The sequence below is a fragment of the Antedon bifida genome, chromosome 5 (assembly GCF_963402885.1).
Source record: "Antedon bifida chromosome 5, ecAntBifi1.1, whole genome shotgun sequence".
Lineage (NCBI taxonomy): Eukaryota > Metazoa > Echinodermata > Crinoidea > Comatulida > Antedonidae > Antedon > Antedon bifida.
Genome location: NC_136230.1, coordinates 10,961,119 through 10,978,024, shown reverse-complemented (window position 1 = coordinate 10,978,024; position 16,906 = coordinate 10,961,119). Strand labels below are relative to the sequence as shown.

Genomic DNA, 16,906 nt, shown 5'->3' with positions numbered 1-16,906 from the left:
ACCCACAGTCGCCAATCAAATGACAGGAATGTATTTATATGTGTTATATAAAACCTTATATCTAACACTAACAATTATACTCATCAACCTCCACCCCTCTTCAATAACACACTACACTCTTTTAAAAAAAAATATTTCCCAGGACAAATTTCAATTCAGTTTCAAAATGAGAGGGGTATACATAGCTAGAGTGTTGTTGTGAATAATCAAAGAACGTAAACCAAACTGCAACATTCAATATTCTTCGCCGGCAAGTAATACAACCTTTTCCAAATGGAGTCTTTTTAATAACTTGTGGAATTGTTATGTGACCTGCTGAATTGATTTTAGTGAATTATTAAAATGTTAAATCAATGCCGGTAATGGTTATAGCACGTACGTTTTCTTTATAAGCCTTACGATTATTGTTTTCAAGAAAGGGTAAAATTACACTTATTTATAATTTCTTCAATTCTGGTTTAATGTAAATTAGTTTATTTTAATATCAGGAGCAGTATACATTTATCTACGAAGTTTTACTTGAGATACTGTTCTGTGGACAAACGACTATTCCAGTTCTTGACCTGAATCGTGTATTGTGTAACAAACGACTATATCGCAACAATTGACGGTAGAGCCAGAACTACACTTTTTAATAATAGGATAGACCTTACAACATTCATATTGTAATAATATGACTATGTTGTCATTGTTAATCATAACACTTTGTAGGCCTAATAGTTTCATTATTTTATTCAATTAATTTTGGTTCAATTCCCGCTGAGCTTTTTTTTTTTACTATTTTTTCCGGTTTTTTTGTGGACCTTGATCTTTGACCCTGACCCTTCAAAATGTAACCACAATTATATGATGAGTCATTAATCATTGTGGCTAAGTTTGGTGAGAATCGGATAAAAACTGTGGTCTCTCTGTGGTTTTTTGCTAGTTGTGACCTTGACCTATAACCTTTTCCTCTCAAAATCGAACTCGTCTGAGCTTTTAGGGCATAGATCATCGGATCAAAAACTGTGGCCTCCAGGCTGTTCACAGACAGACAGACACACACACACACACACACACGTACAGGGGTGAAAATATAACCTCCTTGGCGAATGTAATAAAATATATTTTATTTATAAAAAAAACAATAATATTTAGTAAGAAATAATTTGGTTAAAATATGCTGAATATATTCTTTTTGAACATTAAAATTAAATCATTTAACAATAATAATTTTTTAATTGGTTCACAATTTAATACAGAACATTTTGATTATTTTCACTTCAAATAGGTCCCCGATTCGACCTCCTCAGTTTGTAAATATAAACTTATTTGATAGTATAATCACCTTTAAGTCAATAATAAATGTATCTACTATCAACATGGTTGCAATTGACAAAGTTACCACTAACGTATATTTTGTTCAATTTCCAATATCAGTAAACAGATCACGTGTTTATCTAATGACGCCTTCAACCAATGGAACCGATTACATCAATGCGTCGTTCAGTGACGTATGTTTCTTTACATTTCTTTTTTAGTCGCGTGGACGCGACTCTGTAGTTCACTATGTCGGTCGGTCGGTCGGTCTGTCGGTCTGTCTGTCTATCGGTCCGGTATCACTATGCGTTTTAGCACGCGACTTCTGGCTGTTGGTCATGTTTCTTTCAATATCTTAATTTGTAATAATAAATCATTGGATCTGAATATTCACTTGATTCTTCCTATTCTATCTTTTATCTAGGTAAATTTCGTAATTCATAATTATTCGTCAAATATTACGATCATGTCACATACATGCTTAAAGTTATGTTAACGATTACATGTCCCAACGCATTTAAAATGTTACCTATTATACTTCACAAATAAACTATGCAAATTGCCGAGGACAGCTAGTAACACTTTTTTTTTTTTATTATACCATTACTGATAATTTCATTGAAAGAGTTCCTACACAAAAAGATCTTGGTGTTTATGTTGACTCTAAACTTAATTTTTCTGTTCATAATAATGAAACCGTTAAAAGGGCTAACCGTATGTTGGGACTCATGTGGAGAAATTGTAAGGATCTTCACCCCAATACAAAAACTTCTCTTTATCAGACGCTAATTCGACTTTCTCTTGATTTCGGTTCTGTTATTTATAATTCAATTAGTGTGGTTCATGTCAATCGTATTGAAAGGTTCCATCATCGTTTCATGCGGTTTGTCTCATATAAGCAAACTGAGCAAATTGTTTCGGTTAAATGTTTATCACCTAAATTACGTTGAGCTTACCTTGATCTTAAGTTTCTATATAATTCCATTCATGGTAATTTTGATTGTAATTTTATTTCTTGTTTCTTTATTCATGTTCCTTCCCGTAGATTAAGATCCAAACTCACATTTCATGTTCCCTTTAGGAGGGTGAATGTCCGTCAAAATGGATTGTTTTGTAAATTATATAATTCTCTTTTAGTTATAGATTATGGCCTTGATATTTTTTCTGATTCATTGAATCAGTTTAAGAACAAAGTGTTAAGTATTTTATAATTTTCTAATGCTACCTTATTTTTGTTGCCATTGTTCATGTATTTGTATCCGTTTTGTGTTTACCCTCCTGTTATTGGCGAATTTATTTTGCTGTTGGTTGGGTTTGGAAATAAAATAAATAAAAAATAAATGTCAGATTATTGTGACGTTGAATGAGTTAGAAGACAAATCGTACGCGAGGTACATACCTGAACACGTGAGTGAACAACTCGAATACGGGGAATACATTGTCAAAGTTGAGTCTTCGGAACGTAAACATGGTATTGTTCAACAGATTGTCACATTGAAACAGGTATTTTGTTGGCAATTACAATTATTACGTAACATATTTGACTATATAAAAAGAAATGGAACCTCAGCCCAATCCATATTAATGTTATTGTCTGTTTCATAAATTATACACATTTTACACGTATCAGCGTTCTAAACACACACATCGTTATACCGGTACCACTCTAGTCTAGGTTCTAGAGACGGGGTTTTTGACTTAGTTATTTAGTAAAAAGAAAACATTTTTTTGAAAATATGACGTTTCATAACTAAACTATTTGAGCTCGTAGTTTTCAGACAAAAATCGAAACGCCGACTGGTGATTTATCATAGAAAAGATAGAAAAGACAATAACTTCAGACTTGGCAAGTCTAGTACAAATACGGTAGTGATGCCAAAATATGGTAGTGATATCAAAGATTGTATAGATTGCATAGCGCCACTACGTGGCACAAGATAGATAAGAGAGATTCGCGAGATATTCGTATTTCAATGCCATTCCGACGAACAAATTTGAACCGGAAGAAGTCGTTGTCAAGGCAACAACGTATGGTGTTTTGATCAAAGACTGAGTTGTCTAACCAAGCAAGTCAATGTAAACACACAGAATTAATCGGAAAGTGCCCGGATCCGAAAAAAACTTTTTAATTTACTTTGTTTACATAATTTCTTTTTTATGAATCAACCCTCAAGATGGTTAACCACATGAATTTCGAGGCGGACCGCATGGGCAAATCACATTTTGTTGTCACATACAGTTTGATAGTGTAGACAGATCTTTATTCATAAATGATAATATATGACAAGTATACGAAGATCCGAGTTTGTTTTTAGCTTATTTTACAATGATGATGTATTGTTTGGCACTTTTTACTGTACACGTTATACTGTGTCACAATGTTTTTAGTCGCGTGCAAACGCGATTCTATAGTTCACTATGTCGGTCGATCGGTGCACACTAACTCAAATTTGCGCACGCGTCACGACTGGGCCAGCCATGTATATGGGCTTGTTCAAACACACTACAGTATTAAATACAATGTTTGTTTGTATGATATCCAGGGATCTGCAACACGAGATATATCCCACTTTATATACACACAATGGCAGAGTGGAGTCAAGATACCAGACTTGGAATCATTTGTACAACTGATATCAACAGTGGCACCACGACGGTCTTGCAAGGAATGTCCAGCGATCATCGTATGTCAGTAAGTTATTTGTGTGAACTTGTTTATTAGGAGGACATAATCTTTTCGTTATACACCTCATTGTGTCAAGTACAGGAGGAAATAATGGCAACAGTTTTATACTGTAATTATGCTTCATTCTCGAAAACTAGATAAAAAAATTGCTGTTAAACACCAACTAGATTCTCAAATAAATTCTAAAATAAAATATATGTGTGTTTTAAAGTTTGCAGTACATAACGTAGTTTTGAAAAGTAATGTTGAGTTTCTCTACGTTTCAAATAAAATACTTTGATCGTCCTCAAGAGTGAATAATGCAGAAAGTCCACGAAACTGGAAATATAAATGGAATTGGGTGGGATAACGTACATATAAATATTAAATTTTTTAATTTAATAACTATTCCAACAGGGACGGTGCCAGATGTTGTGGACTATATTGTGCAGTGTCATCGATTATTCAGAAGATCAAAGATGAGACTTTAGTAGATGTGTACCATACAGTGAAACAAATACGTAAATCATGTCCATATATAGTTGACAACATAGTTATTATCTTCGACAGGTATTTTCCTAAATAAATGAGAAATAATCATAGGTTTTTTTTAAATTCGCCATTATCCACTTCTGCGCAGACACAAAGTAGCGTCACTAATACCAGGCGTATTGAGATGACAATCCTCTTTCTTTTTCAAGACAAGTTTTTACAGTGCGTTTGGCTTTCTAAAGATCTACATGCGAAATGGTTATGTTATGTATTCGGGTTGCGTAAATAAATATGACAACCATAAAAAAAAAAAAAATGCCACAACAGAGCAACATAGATAAATAATAACATGGGGTGGGTCTCATCTAATGACTGTGCTCGTGTTCCGCTTTGTGCTTGATGGCGTTTTTCTAGGTTCTAGACTGTATTTCAGTATTAGTAAAAAGTAAATAATTTGGCACATATGGCGTTTCATAAATATAATACTTCATTTCCAGCTGTCCAGACAAAAGTCGAAATGGTGGATTTTCATAAAAATAAGATAAATTAACTACAGACTCGGGACAAGTCTATTACGTCGTTTGTGTGTATTTGCAGTGTTCGCCTTCCATACGTATGTCCCTTAATAGTTTTTTTTTATTTTTTTTTCAGGAGCAATACACGTTTTGTTACGATGCAGCCGTTAGCATTTTGGATGGTTCACAGAGTTACGGAAATGTAAACTAATAGGTGTTACATTATGTTATTACCTTATTTCTTCTCATTTTTATTGAGAAGAAAGTATTCCTAAAAAAAGAAGTGTATAATGCACAGTATATTTCTTATTATAGGCGTAATCTATATTAACTCGTATTAAAAGTTATACCATTATATAAGTATAATATTAAATAAGTATAAATAATTGCGGTTATTAATATCATGGAGGAATTATTTAAATTTCTACTGTCTACTGTTAAGCTCTGTCTACACTATCAAACTAGTTTGACAAAAAAAGTTTGATGTGCCCATATTATGGTAGTGATATGCTTAAATATGGTAGTGATTTGACATTATCATGTCCATATATGGGCATATCACATTTTTTTGTCACATAAAGTTTGATAGTGTAGACAGAGCTTTACAGACGCCCATTCTATTATATAGCCTTATAGCCATTTTTAAACAGCTTCGTTTAATTATTCTATACTATTGGAAGCGAATATATTATTTTAGAGTATACCATGGATTGATAAATTCTATTCATTAATCCATGGAGTAACTGACCAATATGACCAAGTGCAAGACGCGCATATAATGCAAAACATTTTAACCAAGCACACGTCATTGATCATCCGAGCTGTCCCTTGTGATTGGTCAAAATATTTGCGTTGCGTCAACCCTTATAATATATGCTCCACTGTTTGTTGAATTTAAAGATATATATATTTATATATTATTTTAGCAATTTTAAAATTTATTGTTAATATTTATTTTGTTCATTTTAAATTAGAGATATTTCTTTTAATGTTTTATAACAAACATCAAGTATGTTATAAATTAGTTCATTTTTTAAACATTTATAACCTTAAAATGTGCCATAGAGTAGGAATAACTATGCTAAAAATACAATATTTTCCAAATTGGTACATTTTTTTTTTCTTATTTAAGATATATACTTTCATTATAAAGTAACGGTTGGATAATTTATTAATTGGTTGGTAGAATTATAAAGTCTATCACGATAAAGATGTAGTAATGAGACAACTTACCATTAAAACAATGTAAAAAGTATAAATGACATAGATATTAATATTCTGTAATAAGCTCAAGCTTTAGTTTTTTAATGATCTAAACTCTAATGCGGTATGTGCTAAAAACATTAATGATTTCAAAGAATAGGCCCCTATAGTTCTTTAATTAACTTATCAAGAAAGTACATATATTTAAATATTATACGATCTACAATCATGCAAGACATTGATTGCCAATCTCAATCGTCTGTATCGGAAAGTGTGCAGTGCATATACTTTTATAAATACCAAAGGATAGAAAGTTCTTACTAGGCTCAACATCTATTTGTTATTTATATTTTCAAAATTTTGGAATGAATTGAAATAAAAACAACCATATGGCCCAATCCCGTCATGACAGACGATAAGCTTAGGTCCAAAATATTATTTAACTACGCTAAGTACTTCTCTACTACGGACGAGTTTTGTTGGATTCATTTAGTTGTTTAGTAAGCCCGTTAAAAAAACTATAATTTGTATTATATAACCATAATGTGCCATAATTCAGTATTTTATAACAATTATTTTATTAAATAATTATGATCATTTATATATAGGCCTATAGTAAGCCATATTTTGATCAATGATACAATAATTATATGATTTGGAAATAAAAATCAATGTGAATATTACATTAATTGTATAAAGTATATTTTACTGATCTTCTCCAAAACTCCATAGCGTCGCCTATTTGTGTATACCATTACATTATTATTACATTATAAACACCACAAACGCATTTAACTTGAATTTGTATCGTTTGTCTAATTTTGCTGCAGTAATGAGAACAACGATACAAAAGTGGAATCGATGGGGAAAATTAGAATTAGATTCTTCGTATCACTCAGAATTGACACACTACAATGAGGCGACATCCGAATTTAACCTATTTGAGTGGAGAGAGTGATTATTTCACTCTTTAAGAAAACTTAATTAACACTTTACCATTAATTTTATTACATTACACTACAATGGTCTTGTGTACTACTTCCACTAAACAAATATTGTGATTTACCAAACTCAATAATAAAAAAAAATTAAGAACATCTTGAATAATGTTCTATCAAGCAATCTTAAGTACGGTAATTAAAGGATATTCCATCGAAGTATATAGTTTATTTTATTTTAACCTAAACTTATTTTCAAATGATTATCAAAAGTTTGTGCTAAATAATTTAGATACATTATAATTATACTTCTACACATAAACCATACTTCCACGCACAACAACAATAGGGGATTCGCTCAACCTTTGGTATTCCATTTAGGTTTGAGCATATCAATAACTGTATTCGAATCTTTACGGGTACTCATAGCGGTACTGTATGTCTTATCAAAGAAATCATTATGTCTTATCTGGTTGCTGAAGGTTTTCTTAATTGCACGTCTTGCCTACAATATAATAATATAGATACGTTTTTAACACACAGCCCAGATGCATTATTTTTCAGAAGAAGCAGAAATCACAAATAATTTATGAAATAAATTAGAACATTATGGACACTATGTAATAATGAGCATGTATCAAACAAGTTTACACAATTTTTGGTCGAGTCGTATAGACTCTGTGGAACAATCTTCTTGATCCTATTAAAAATGCATCCTCTATCATAGTTTTCAAAACACTCATAATAAAACTCATCTTTTTTTCTTTGTAATTTCTTTCTGTTTTTCTCTCAGCGCTTTGGGACAATCTTTTGATTGTATATTAAGCGCTTTATAAACATTACATTACATCTAGTCTGGAAAACATGGAACCGGGTGTCTTAGCAATTTACTTTAGTTAATTAACCTACCTCTGTGCTGAAACAGCATTGTGACAGCCAGATGAAGAAACCTTGCATGCTATTGAGCATAACATAAACGTATTGCGTTGTCTGAGAATCATCAAAGATGACAATAATGCCAAAAATCCAAGGAAGTCCAACAACTGGTGAAAGCAGAAGCAAACCTCCTAACATGGCTCTGACAATTAAACATTATTTATACAATATTACAGTACATTTGAAAACAGATAGATAAATTAGCTTGGTAACTATTTAATACCTCAGTTATGGTGGCTTTAATTATTACACACATTGTTGATACTGATAATTTACTGACAATATAAATGGCAGAATGTTATTTAGCCTACTATATTTGAAAAAAAAAAACTGAATTACCTGACTCGCTTAAGTGTACTAACATCATCATTAGTTTGATTTGGCAGTTTAGATTTCTGGTAAACTAAAACTCCGATCACACTCATCTGAACCAGAACAATCTATAATGTAAAAACAAATGACAATACTGCATGTATATGGTACCACGGCAATAAAGCAGGATGCTGACCTAAGAACAGTCCTTTGATCTAAGATTGGCTTTGAAAAATCCATACTATGTGTACATTTTCTTACGGTTTCTGTTTAGTGGGCGTGGAACCGATCGTACACACATACAACTTTTGCTATAACGTTGATCAGCATACTGTTGTTTGATTATTGCTTTGATCGTACAAAACTAGCAATAATTCAAAAATATTTATATATCCATAGATGATGCGTCATACATTATTCTTTTTATAAATATTGTATCGGACAAAATAATATAAAACAACATTTTCTACTGCATTTTTTTTAATTCATACATTTCTACAGCTCAGTTTGTCGGTCAGTCGGCAAATACTAACTCAAATTTGCGCACGCGACTGCAGCCATGTATATGGACTCAATAAGACTTTTCCCAATAATATACTGTTTGTCATACCAAAATAGTTATTACAGTAGTTATTTGTAAGCACTTCAGCATGTAATGAAATCATGAGAAGATGAAAATATTAATTGAACAATTACTTTACCAGAATTGTTATGCAAACCGACGAAATGAATGTCCATATAGCACCTGAGTCAGTATCTAACCAACACCTTTATATATAAAACAAGATAGAATCAAAATGTAATGTTTTATCATATCATATTAGGCCTATTATTAAAATGAACTAAGTATCATCAGCAGCCCAATCTCCATTAAGCCTTGCAAACTTTAGTTTGCAAACCTTAGCAAGGTTTCCTAGTATTAAGATACTCTACACTAGGAAACTGTCTAACTCAACTACAATTTAAAAAACAGCACTATCTTTCTTTATAATGCAGCTCATCAATAACAATTATAACATACAAAACAAGCTCTTTATTTGGAAAAAAATTCACCAGTTTCGTAAATGATACAATAAGATTTTTTCACAATAGGTCCAGTCCGACTCCGGCTACATTAGGCTCACGTGGGAATTAGCTAATCGTGTTTGCACAAAATACGCTTCATACCAGCCTCGAAATGTGTGAATCCCGTAGTGAAAATAAAAAGTCGCTAATTTTGTACACGCAATCTGCCTCGAACCTGATCTGGAGCCGAAGAAGCCGGACCGGAGCAGGTGTGAAAGACCCATGAGTCGCTTAAAAATGAATTTACTTATCAGAGGCGTAGTTTTCTCTTGTCGCACAGGCAGTAATCAAAACAATAACACCGGGTACAATCCAACAAATGTAACGGCAGTAAACAAATCGTTTTTCATGATCCGAAAATGAATGTTTAATTTTTATGTACACATCGGTTGACAGCATTAACATCCAGCAAAATGCTGCCATTAGACTGTAGTGCAGACATCCAGCAAGAAAACCGCATACAACTTTATCACTAATCTATTAAATAAATTAAATTTCGAGAATTGTAAGCATGCCTGGTGTTACCATATACAGGATTATAATACATCACACAATAATTTAGGTTTTTAGGTTTAAAAATCGGACGTAAATGTGTCTAGCGTGGAAATAATTCCACTTTGCAGACCATCTTAGATGATCTCGCCAATTGGAGTTGCCATAATGACGTGATTCCGAAGCCAAGCAAATGTCACTATATGAAAATAAGTTTCCTTTTACAATAGGTGACAACGTCACCTATCTGTTGATAGCCTTAAGCTACTGGATGTTAAATAACTTAAGTTGGGATATGCATGTGAGTGATATTTATAACAAAGCCTCTAGACATTTGTTCTCGCTCAACCTATTCAAACAAAGTGGTGCCTCGGTCAGCGATATGGTTAAAGTATATACGACTGATCTTGAAGTACTGCTGCCCGGTTGAATATATAGCGACCCCCATAATTTCATAATGTGGGTCATGAATTAATCATGATTTCTGCCTTAACCATTTTGGCATTCGTCCTTGACGGTGCGACACTGCGGCAAACTGAAGCTTATCCAGAAAAGAGCAGTTATGATTATACTGGGTAATCCTCACACCTCTTATCAACAATAGTGATACACCGATGCTCATACTACAATATCATGATTCTTAAATCCAGACGCGAAATTCTTGTTGGTAAGTTTGGTAAGTCACTTCTTCAATCACAAAAACATCGTCAAATGCTCCCCCACGAACAGATAATAACAGATACCAAAGACATGACTCACTCATTACCCCACAATACTATCAACCAACATATACAGATCAATTCCTTACATTAGCAAGCTGGTCAATTCTTGAACCTCTCTGAATCGTCGCCTGTCTCATCGTGTGTGGCGGCGCCTCATTGGCCTGAAGTGCTCCTTAGTCGCTTTTAATTTTGATTTTTACGTTTTCTATTCTTATTGGCCGATAATATTTTTTAATGTTATATTTCTATACTATTTTTGTTAATGCAAAAACTTTTTTATTTTGTGTATATACCCGAATAAAATTAAATAAATAAATAGTACACCAATCAATGAATTTCCCAATAAAATTTATGTGTTTCTTCTCAATATCTCAACACTAGCCAACAATTTGCCTCGAAATGTGTGAATCCCGTAGTGAAAATAAAAAGTCGCTAATTTTGTACACGCAATCTGCCTCGAACCTGATCTGGAGCCGAAGAAGCCGGACCGGAGCAGGTGTGAAAGACCCATGAGTCGCTTAAAAATGAATTTACTTATCAGATGCGTAGTTTTCTCTTGTCGCACAGGCAGTAATCAAATCAATAACACCAGGTACAACCCAACAAATGTAACGGCAGTAAACAAATCGTTTTTCATGATCCGAAAATGAATGTTTAATTTTTATGTACACATCGGTTGACAGCGATATGGTTAAAGTATATACGACTGATCTTGAAGTACTGCTGCCCGGTTGAATATATAGCGACCCCCATAATTTCATAATGTGGGTCATGAATTAATCATGATTTCTGCCTTAACCATTTTGGCATTCGTCCTTGACGGTGCGACACTGCGGCAAACTGAAGCTTATCTAGAAAAGAGCAGTTATGATTATACAATATAACAATAGTGATACACCGATGCTCATACTACAATATCATGATTCTTAAATCCAGACGCGAAATTCTTGTTGGTAAGTTTGGTAAGTCACTTCTTCAATCACAAAAACATCGTCAAATGCTCCCCCACGAACAGATAATAACAGATACCAAAGACATGACTCACTCATTACCCCACAATACTATCAACCAACATATACAGATCAATTCCTTACATTAGCAAGCTGGTCAATTCTTGAACCTCTCTGAATCGTCGCCTGTCTCATCGTGTGTGGCGACGCCTCATTGGCCTGAAGTGCTCCTTAGTCGCTTTTAATTTTGATTTTTACGTTTTCTATTCTTATTGGCCGATAATATTTTTTAATGTTATATTTCTATACTATTTTTGTTAATGCAAAAACTTTTTTATTTTGTGTATATACCCGAATAAAATAAAACAAATAAATAGTACACCAATCAATGAATTTCCCAATAAAATGTATGTGTTTCTTCTCAATATCTCAACACTAGCCAACAATTTACAAATAACGAGTATCTGATCAAATAAACCACAACATTAAACTATTGATGAACCAGTGTACATTTGATTTCTATCGTACTTATAAGCTATGATTATTTTAACATTAAATGCTAGTCACGTGACAACAATTCGCCAATAACTAAGTATATACATCAAGCGAATGGGGTATGCTAATGATTATGTTAACATAAAATGTTATGAGTCAAGTGAAAACAACGCACCAATAAGGCAACCATCATCTCCTCTAAAATATGTATACATGTCGTTGAGTTGACTAGAAATAAACTAAAGTTAGAGATTTGGTAACAGTTATTATTATATTAGATCATGTATTTATAGGCCTAACTGTTTTACGTTATTCAATACATGCATTTCATGGTATTCTTTGTTATCAGTTGAAAAAAAAAAATGTGAAACTTACATTTAAATTTAAGAATGAAAACAAGAAATTCACTAAAATTAAAGCGATTATCAGATGTCGTAATATTCTATAGCGATCGGAGTTTCTTAATTCTCTGAAATAGAAGAAAAGAACGTAACATAATAGCGGTAGTTTCTGTAAATAACCACTGATCGAATACTACAAATTCGATTAGAATTACTGTATACCATTTAGGTTTATTTTAAAAATACAAACGGTACCAACTAACATATACAAGAACATCGCTGTGGTTTGCATGCAAAGTAGAAGTTTAAAGAGTTTGAGATATTAATTGAACATACGAGATCCGACATATTATATTTGCTCAAGACCTGGCAAAAGATAAAAATTCAAATGACGTTTTAGAGGTAATTCTGCGTTCTGTCTTCTTTTTAGTAGAGTTAATGTTTTAAATATAGATTAATATTAGTGGATTGGGCCAAACTTATAGGCCTACAGCTTTTTCTTTAAGAAATTCAGAGTAAAAAGATATTTTAGCAATTTCGTCACATTGTAAGTGGGCCCACTGTAGCTCTAGAACTGTTTAGAGTATTTATGTCCTGTATGTTTGTTGTTTGTTTATTTTTCCTTCTGTACATGGTGAACATTGAGGAAAAATAAATAAATATATCAAAAATATATGAAATACACATACCTGATGCCGCACACTGTAATAAGAGTTATGATGAGAAAAACACTCGAAATCCCAATTCCAATTTGTGTAAGCACAGATAACGTATTCTCTTCTGTTTTTGTATTTTTCTTCCTTTCATCATTCATCACATTCTTCATAATTTTCTATTAAGTCAAATTCATAAATTTAAACAAAAACGAGGCTGATTTTTTTAATTAATTTATTTAATATTTAGCAGCTTGTACTTTCGTCATTTTGTCAAGGAATTCACTAAAACTAGTTATTTTCAAGATTCGTGCAATTGGTAAATGAATATAATGTAAGCTTGAAGATGTCAGAATATCAAGAAGAAAGGTATTTTTACACACGTCATGCTTTTTTGTTAATAACATCATTGCTTTTGTTTATTCACTTTATTATCGTCAGCATAATCATCTATTGGTATTTAGTTGTTTCGTCCTGTATATTTTGTAATGGTATAGTTTCCAGTTATGATCGTAAATATTATCAATGAACTTTCATGTTCATGACGTGCTATTTGACTACTGAACTTTCTGTATAGGTAGACATGCTCATTATGTTTCTGAGCATATGAAGAATTATTTTTTTTACTCAATATTTCCGTGTCCGAGTGGTAAATCGTATGACGAAAAAACAAAATTAATATTATTAATAATATTATTATCATTATTCTAGTTAAAGCATTCGCCGAACTAGACTTCGATAATTGTATACGTTGTATTGTACTAGGCCTTCGTATAATACGTTCAAAGAACGTCTGTGTTTCTAAATGATATCTCTGAGAAAATTAACTGGAAACAGGATGGTTAATATCAGACAATGGTTGGTTAACAGAAGTAAGTTTCACCTGTTTTGGTTTCATGAGGACGACAAATGAAGTGAGGTGGGTGCATTTACACGTCACACCACTGATTATGTAATCTTCTTGGTAAATAGTCAAACAGCCTTCTGTTGACCATATCCTACAAGTCAGAAAATACTAATACTAAATAGTGTTTTTCAGCTATTTAATTTCGTAAATTGGTTAAATTTATAGTGGGATAAAAGTAAAATAAATGAACGACTATTTATTACAACACAACATCGTTCACTATGGAAGTAATGCCCTTTTTTCCAATAGTCGAATTTGTTCGCGCAAATTGAAAGAAGTTTTGAATGCCCTTAGTTAAGCATTTTGGAATGTATACTCTATTAATATTTTTATTATTATTTTAAAACATATCTCTATTTTAAACCATTCTATTTTTAGAAAATCGGTCCAGGATTAAGCACTAGAAATATATCTTTTAAATGTTACCGGAATTATACAGTCTACACTGATTGAGTAATAAAATACAGAAGGTTTACCAGCATTGGTTTGCGTTGGTTTGCGGATTTACAGGTTTTGACGAAGCAAATAGTAATATTTTATGATTTTTTTATTTTTACGTTTAAGTTGATTTTAGGGCCTACGATTTTCCACAACATAGCTTTCACACTTGGTTACCACTTATCACATACAAGTAGTTACTAGTAGCAGATGTAAAAAGGGTATCATGCGATGGTTTGTAAAATATTATTAACAAATATCAATAGGTACTTACGCCATAGGTCCAATTTCATTAGTAAAATGACAAACAGGCAGCATAATCGTATCATTATCTAGAGAAATATTCTTTAAAATAAAAGAGGTTATTTTGGGGAGTTATCTCTAGAGTACTGTCTCTCGTTGGAAAATATGAATGAACTTATTATTTACTTACGGTAATATTAGTAAACAAAATGTCGCATTCCATACTAATTTCCTTGTTATTTTTATCATAAATGTTGATGTCAATAGTATCAGAGGCAATTTTTAGAAGGTCTCCTTCCCTGGAAAGATAAACGTATATAATAAGCCTAGTTGTATTTTATTTTAATAATATAATATTGTGTACCACCATCAACATTGATTTGATTGCTAAAAATAATGATTTTGCTTATACAAAAAAATAACAAAATCTTGACTATTACACTGGCCTCCGGGTGACTATTGTTTTCTTAAAATTACGGTTTATCGGGTAAATATTTTTCTTCGATCAAAGTGTTAATTAACTAAAGTATTATGTGACATTTAAATGACCTCTTCAAACACAAAATACATAATTTTTTTCAGGTAGAGTTATATCTTTAAGAAATTAAATTAGAAACGTCAAACTTACACATTTCGCCGTGTACCATCAGTTGGACCTACTTCTTTAGCAATCATTTTTGCCACAAGTTTGTATGGTCCATCTACAAAAAGGTTGCTTAATTATGATATACATGGACTTTAATTTATTATACAAAAATGAAACTACTGCTATCTCTCTACATTAATGCTCAAACTCTTAATTTACCGTAAGAAATACTATTTACTAACAGTGAATTAGATGCAAAATTGATGTTAAGAAATTACAATGGAATGACTAAAATATAGTGTATATAATAGTATGTTGTTTTATACATAATTATGAAGTCAGCAGTTTTTCCAAACATGCAGTGCATTCCAAAATTCAGTGCAATTCGTTTTTTTATCAAGTATTATTTGTGAAATCTGTATATATTTCAATTAGAAGACTAAAGTTTAAAATAACAAATAATAAATATTTGATAAACGAAAGAAATTGTATAACAAAGTCTACAGAAAACAAGATTTTACAAGGATTTTAAACAACCAATATATAAGTAAACTAAGGAAACAAGATTATAATGAAACTCAGAGGATGAAGATATTTTATACAATGTAAGTCATGTTTTGCTTTTCTTGAAACAGGTGAACTGATAGGAGAGCAATTGGCACTGGGTCAATAAAGCGCAAAAGCGTACTGTGGATCAATTTTAGAGGCTTGACAGGCAGAGAGTGAATTGATATAATTAACCTCTGACCTTCGGTTACAGAATATGTAGAACCGATAGAGAATGTGACACCACTTGTTTCTGAAATGACGTCAACAGAATTAAACTCTGGTGTTTCTGCTTCACAGTTTACTGAAATTCAAAGTTTCGTTTAGATAAAAATTAAAGACTATAATTTGTTTTATATGAATTTTGATAATAGCTATTTACTAGTGTAGGTCTATATTAAAATTAAACAGAGTAAAACATTAGCCTATTGGTGTCACCAAAAGTGTAGTGTAATTCTTCTGTATAAGTTGCTAATTCGTTTGTACAAAATTAGGCATACTATTGTTTTTACAATGGATACTACTACTGCCTACTAATCCATTTTTTAAACAGATAGATTGCTAATTCGTTTTTATCAATTGATAATTGTTTTTACGGATTAATAAATCGTTTGTTTCAATTGTTTCATTGACTGTTCGGAATGCTAAATCTTCTTTTCGGATTAATGGATAGTCTGTGCGGATTACAAATTCGTGTTTTTTTAGCTAATTCATTTATAGAATCAGAATTACTACTTTTTTACGAATGCATTATAACATTATAATTGATATAACATAGTCCATACCGGCATGTATAGAAAGTCTATTTAATTCCAAAAACTTGCAATCGTATGGACTGTCGTTGAAGGTACTATCTGCAAGAAAAAATAAACTGTTTTACAGAAAAAATAGGTAGGCAACACCAACTTGAAATAAAAAAGCAAAGAATTCAACGTATTTAGACATGAGCTGTAATCGTATGTCATACTTGGACAACGTTAACAAAAATTATGATTGCCTCCTTGGAAGAAAATAGACGAGCGGATTTATGGCTAAATCTGTTGCAAAGTCTATTGAAGACATAGTTTGCTTATCATTATGTTCTGAGACACAGTATAATAATATGCTT

At 32.0% G+C, this 16,906-nt stretch overlaps 2 protein-coding genes across 2 annotated transcripts in view; one reads left to right on the top strand and one right to left on the bottom strand.

The window, feature by feature from the left end:
* Nucleotides 1-5,202, top strand: part of LOC144843313 (receptor-type tyrosine-protein phosphatase T-like) — a 75,917-nt gene extending 70,715 nt beyond the window's left edge. The window contains exon 32 of the mRNA XM_078700106.1: nt 5,108-5,202. Within this exon, the coding sequence (XP_078556232.1) occupies nt 5,108-5,182 (75 nt within the window). The 3' untranslated portion in view covers nt 5,183-5,202. The remainder of the gene's footprint in view (nt 1-5,107) is intronic.
* A 2,268-nt stretch (nt 5,203-7,470) lies between these two features.
* On the bottom strand, nt 7,471-15,341 carry LOC144843312 (adhesion G protein-coupled receptor L4-like). Its single transcript, XM_078700104.1, has 7 exons — nt 15,295-15,341; nt 13,962-14,076; nt 9,673-9,902; nt 9,062-9,128; nt 8,388-8,488; nt 8,022-8,190; nt 7,471-7,617 (listed from the first exon to the last, which is right to left on the bottom strand). The coding sequence occupies exons 1-7, from the start codon at nt 15,339-15,341 to the stop codon at nt 7,471-7,473; spliced, it is 876 nt and encodes a 291-aa protein (XP_078556230.1).
* Nucleotides 15,342-16,906: the final 1,565 nt, after the last annotated feature.

Coding starts and splice junctions, on each gene's coding strand:
- LOC144843312 (XM_078700104.1), bottom strand. CDS start 15,341: ATGATTGCTAAAGAAGTAGGTCCAACTGATGGTACACGGCGAAATGT. Junction 14,077..15,294: donor GATGGTACACGGCGAAATGT/GTAAGTTTGACG, acceptor TCTGACTTGTAG/GATATGGTCAACAGAAGGCT. Junction 7,618..8,021: donor AATGCTGTTTCAGCACAGAG/GTAGGTTAATTA, acceptor ATTATATTGTAG/GCAAGACGTGCAATTAAGAA.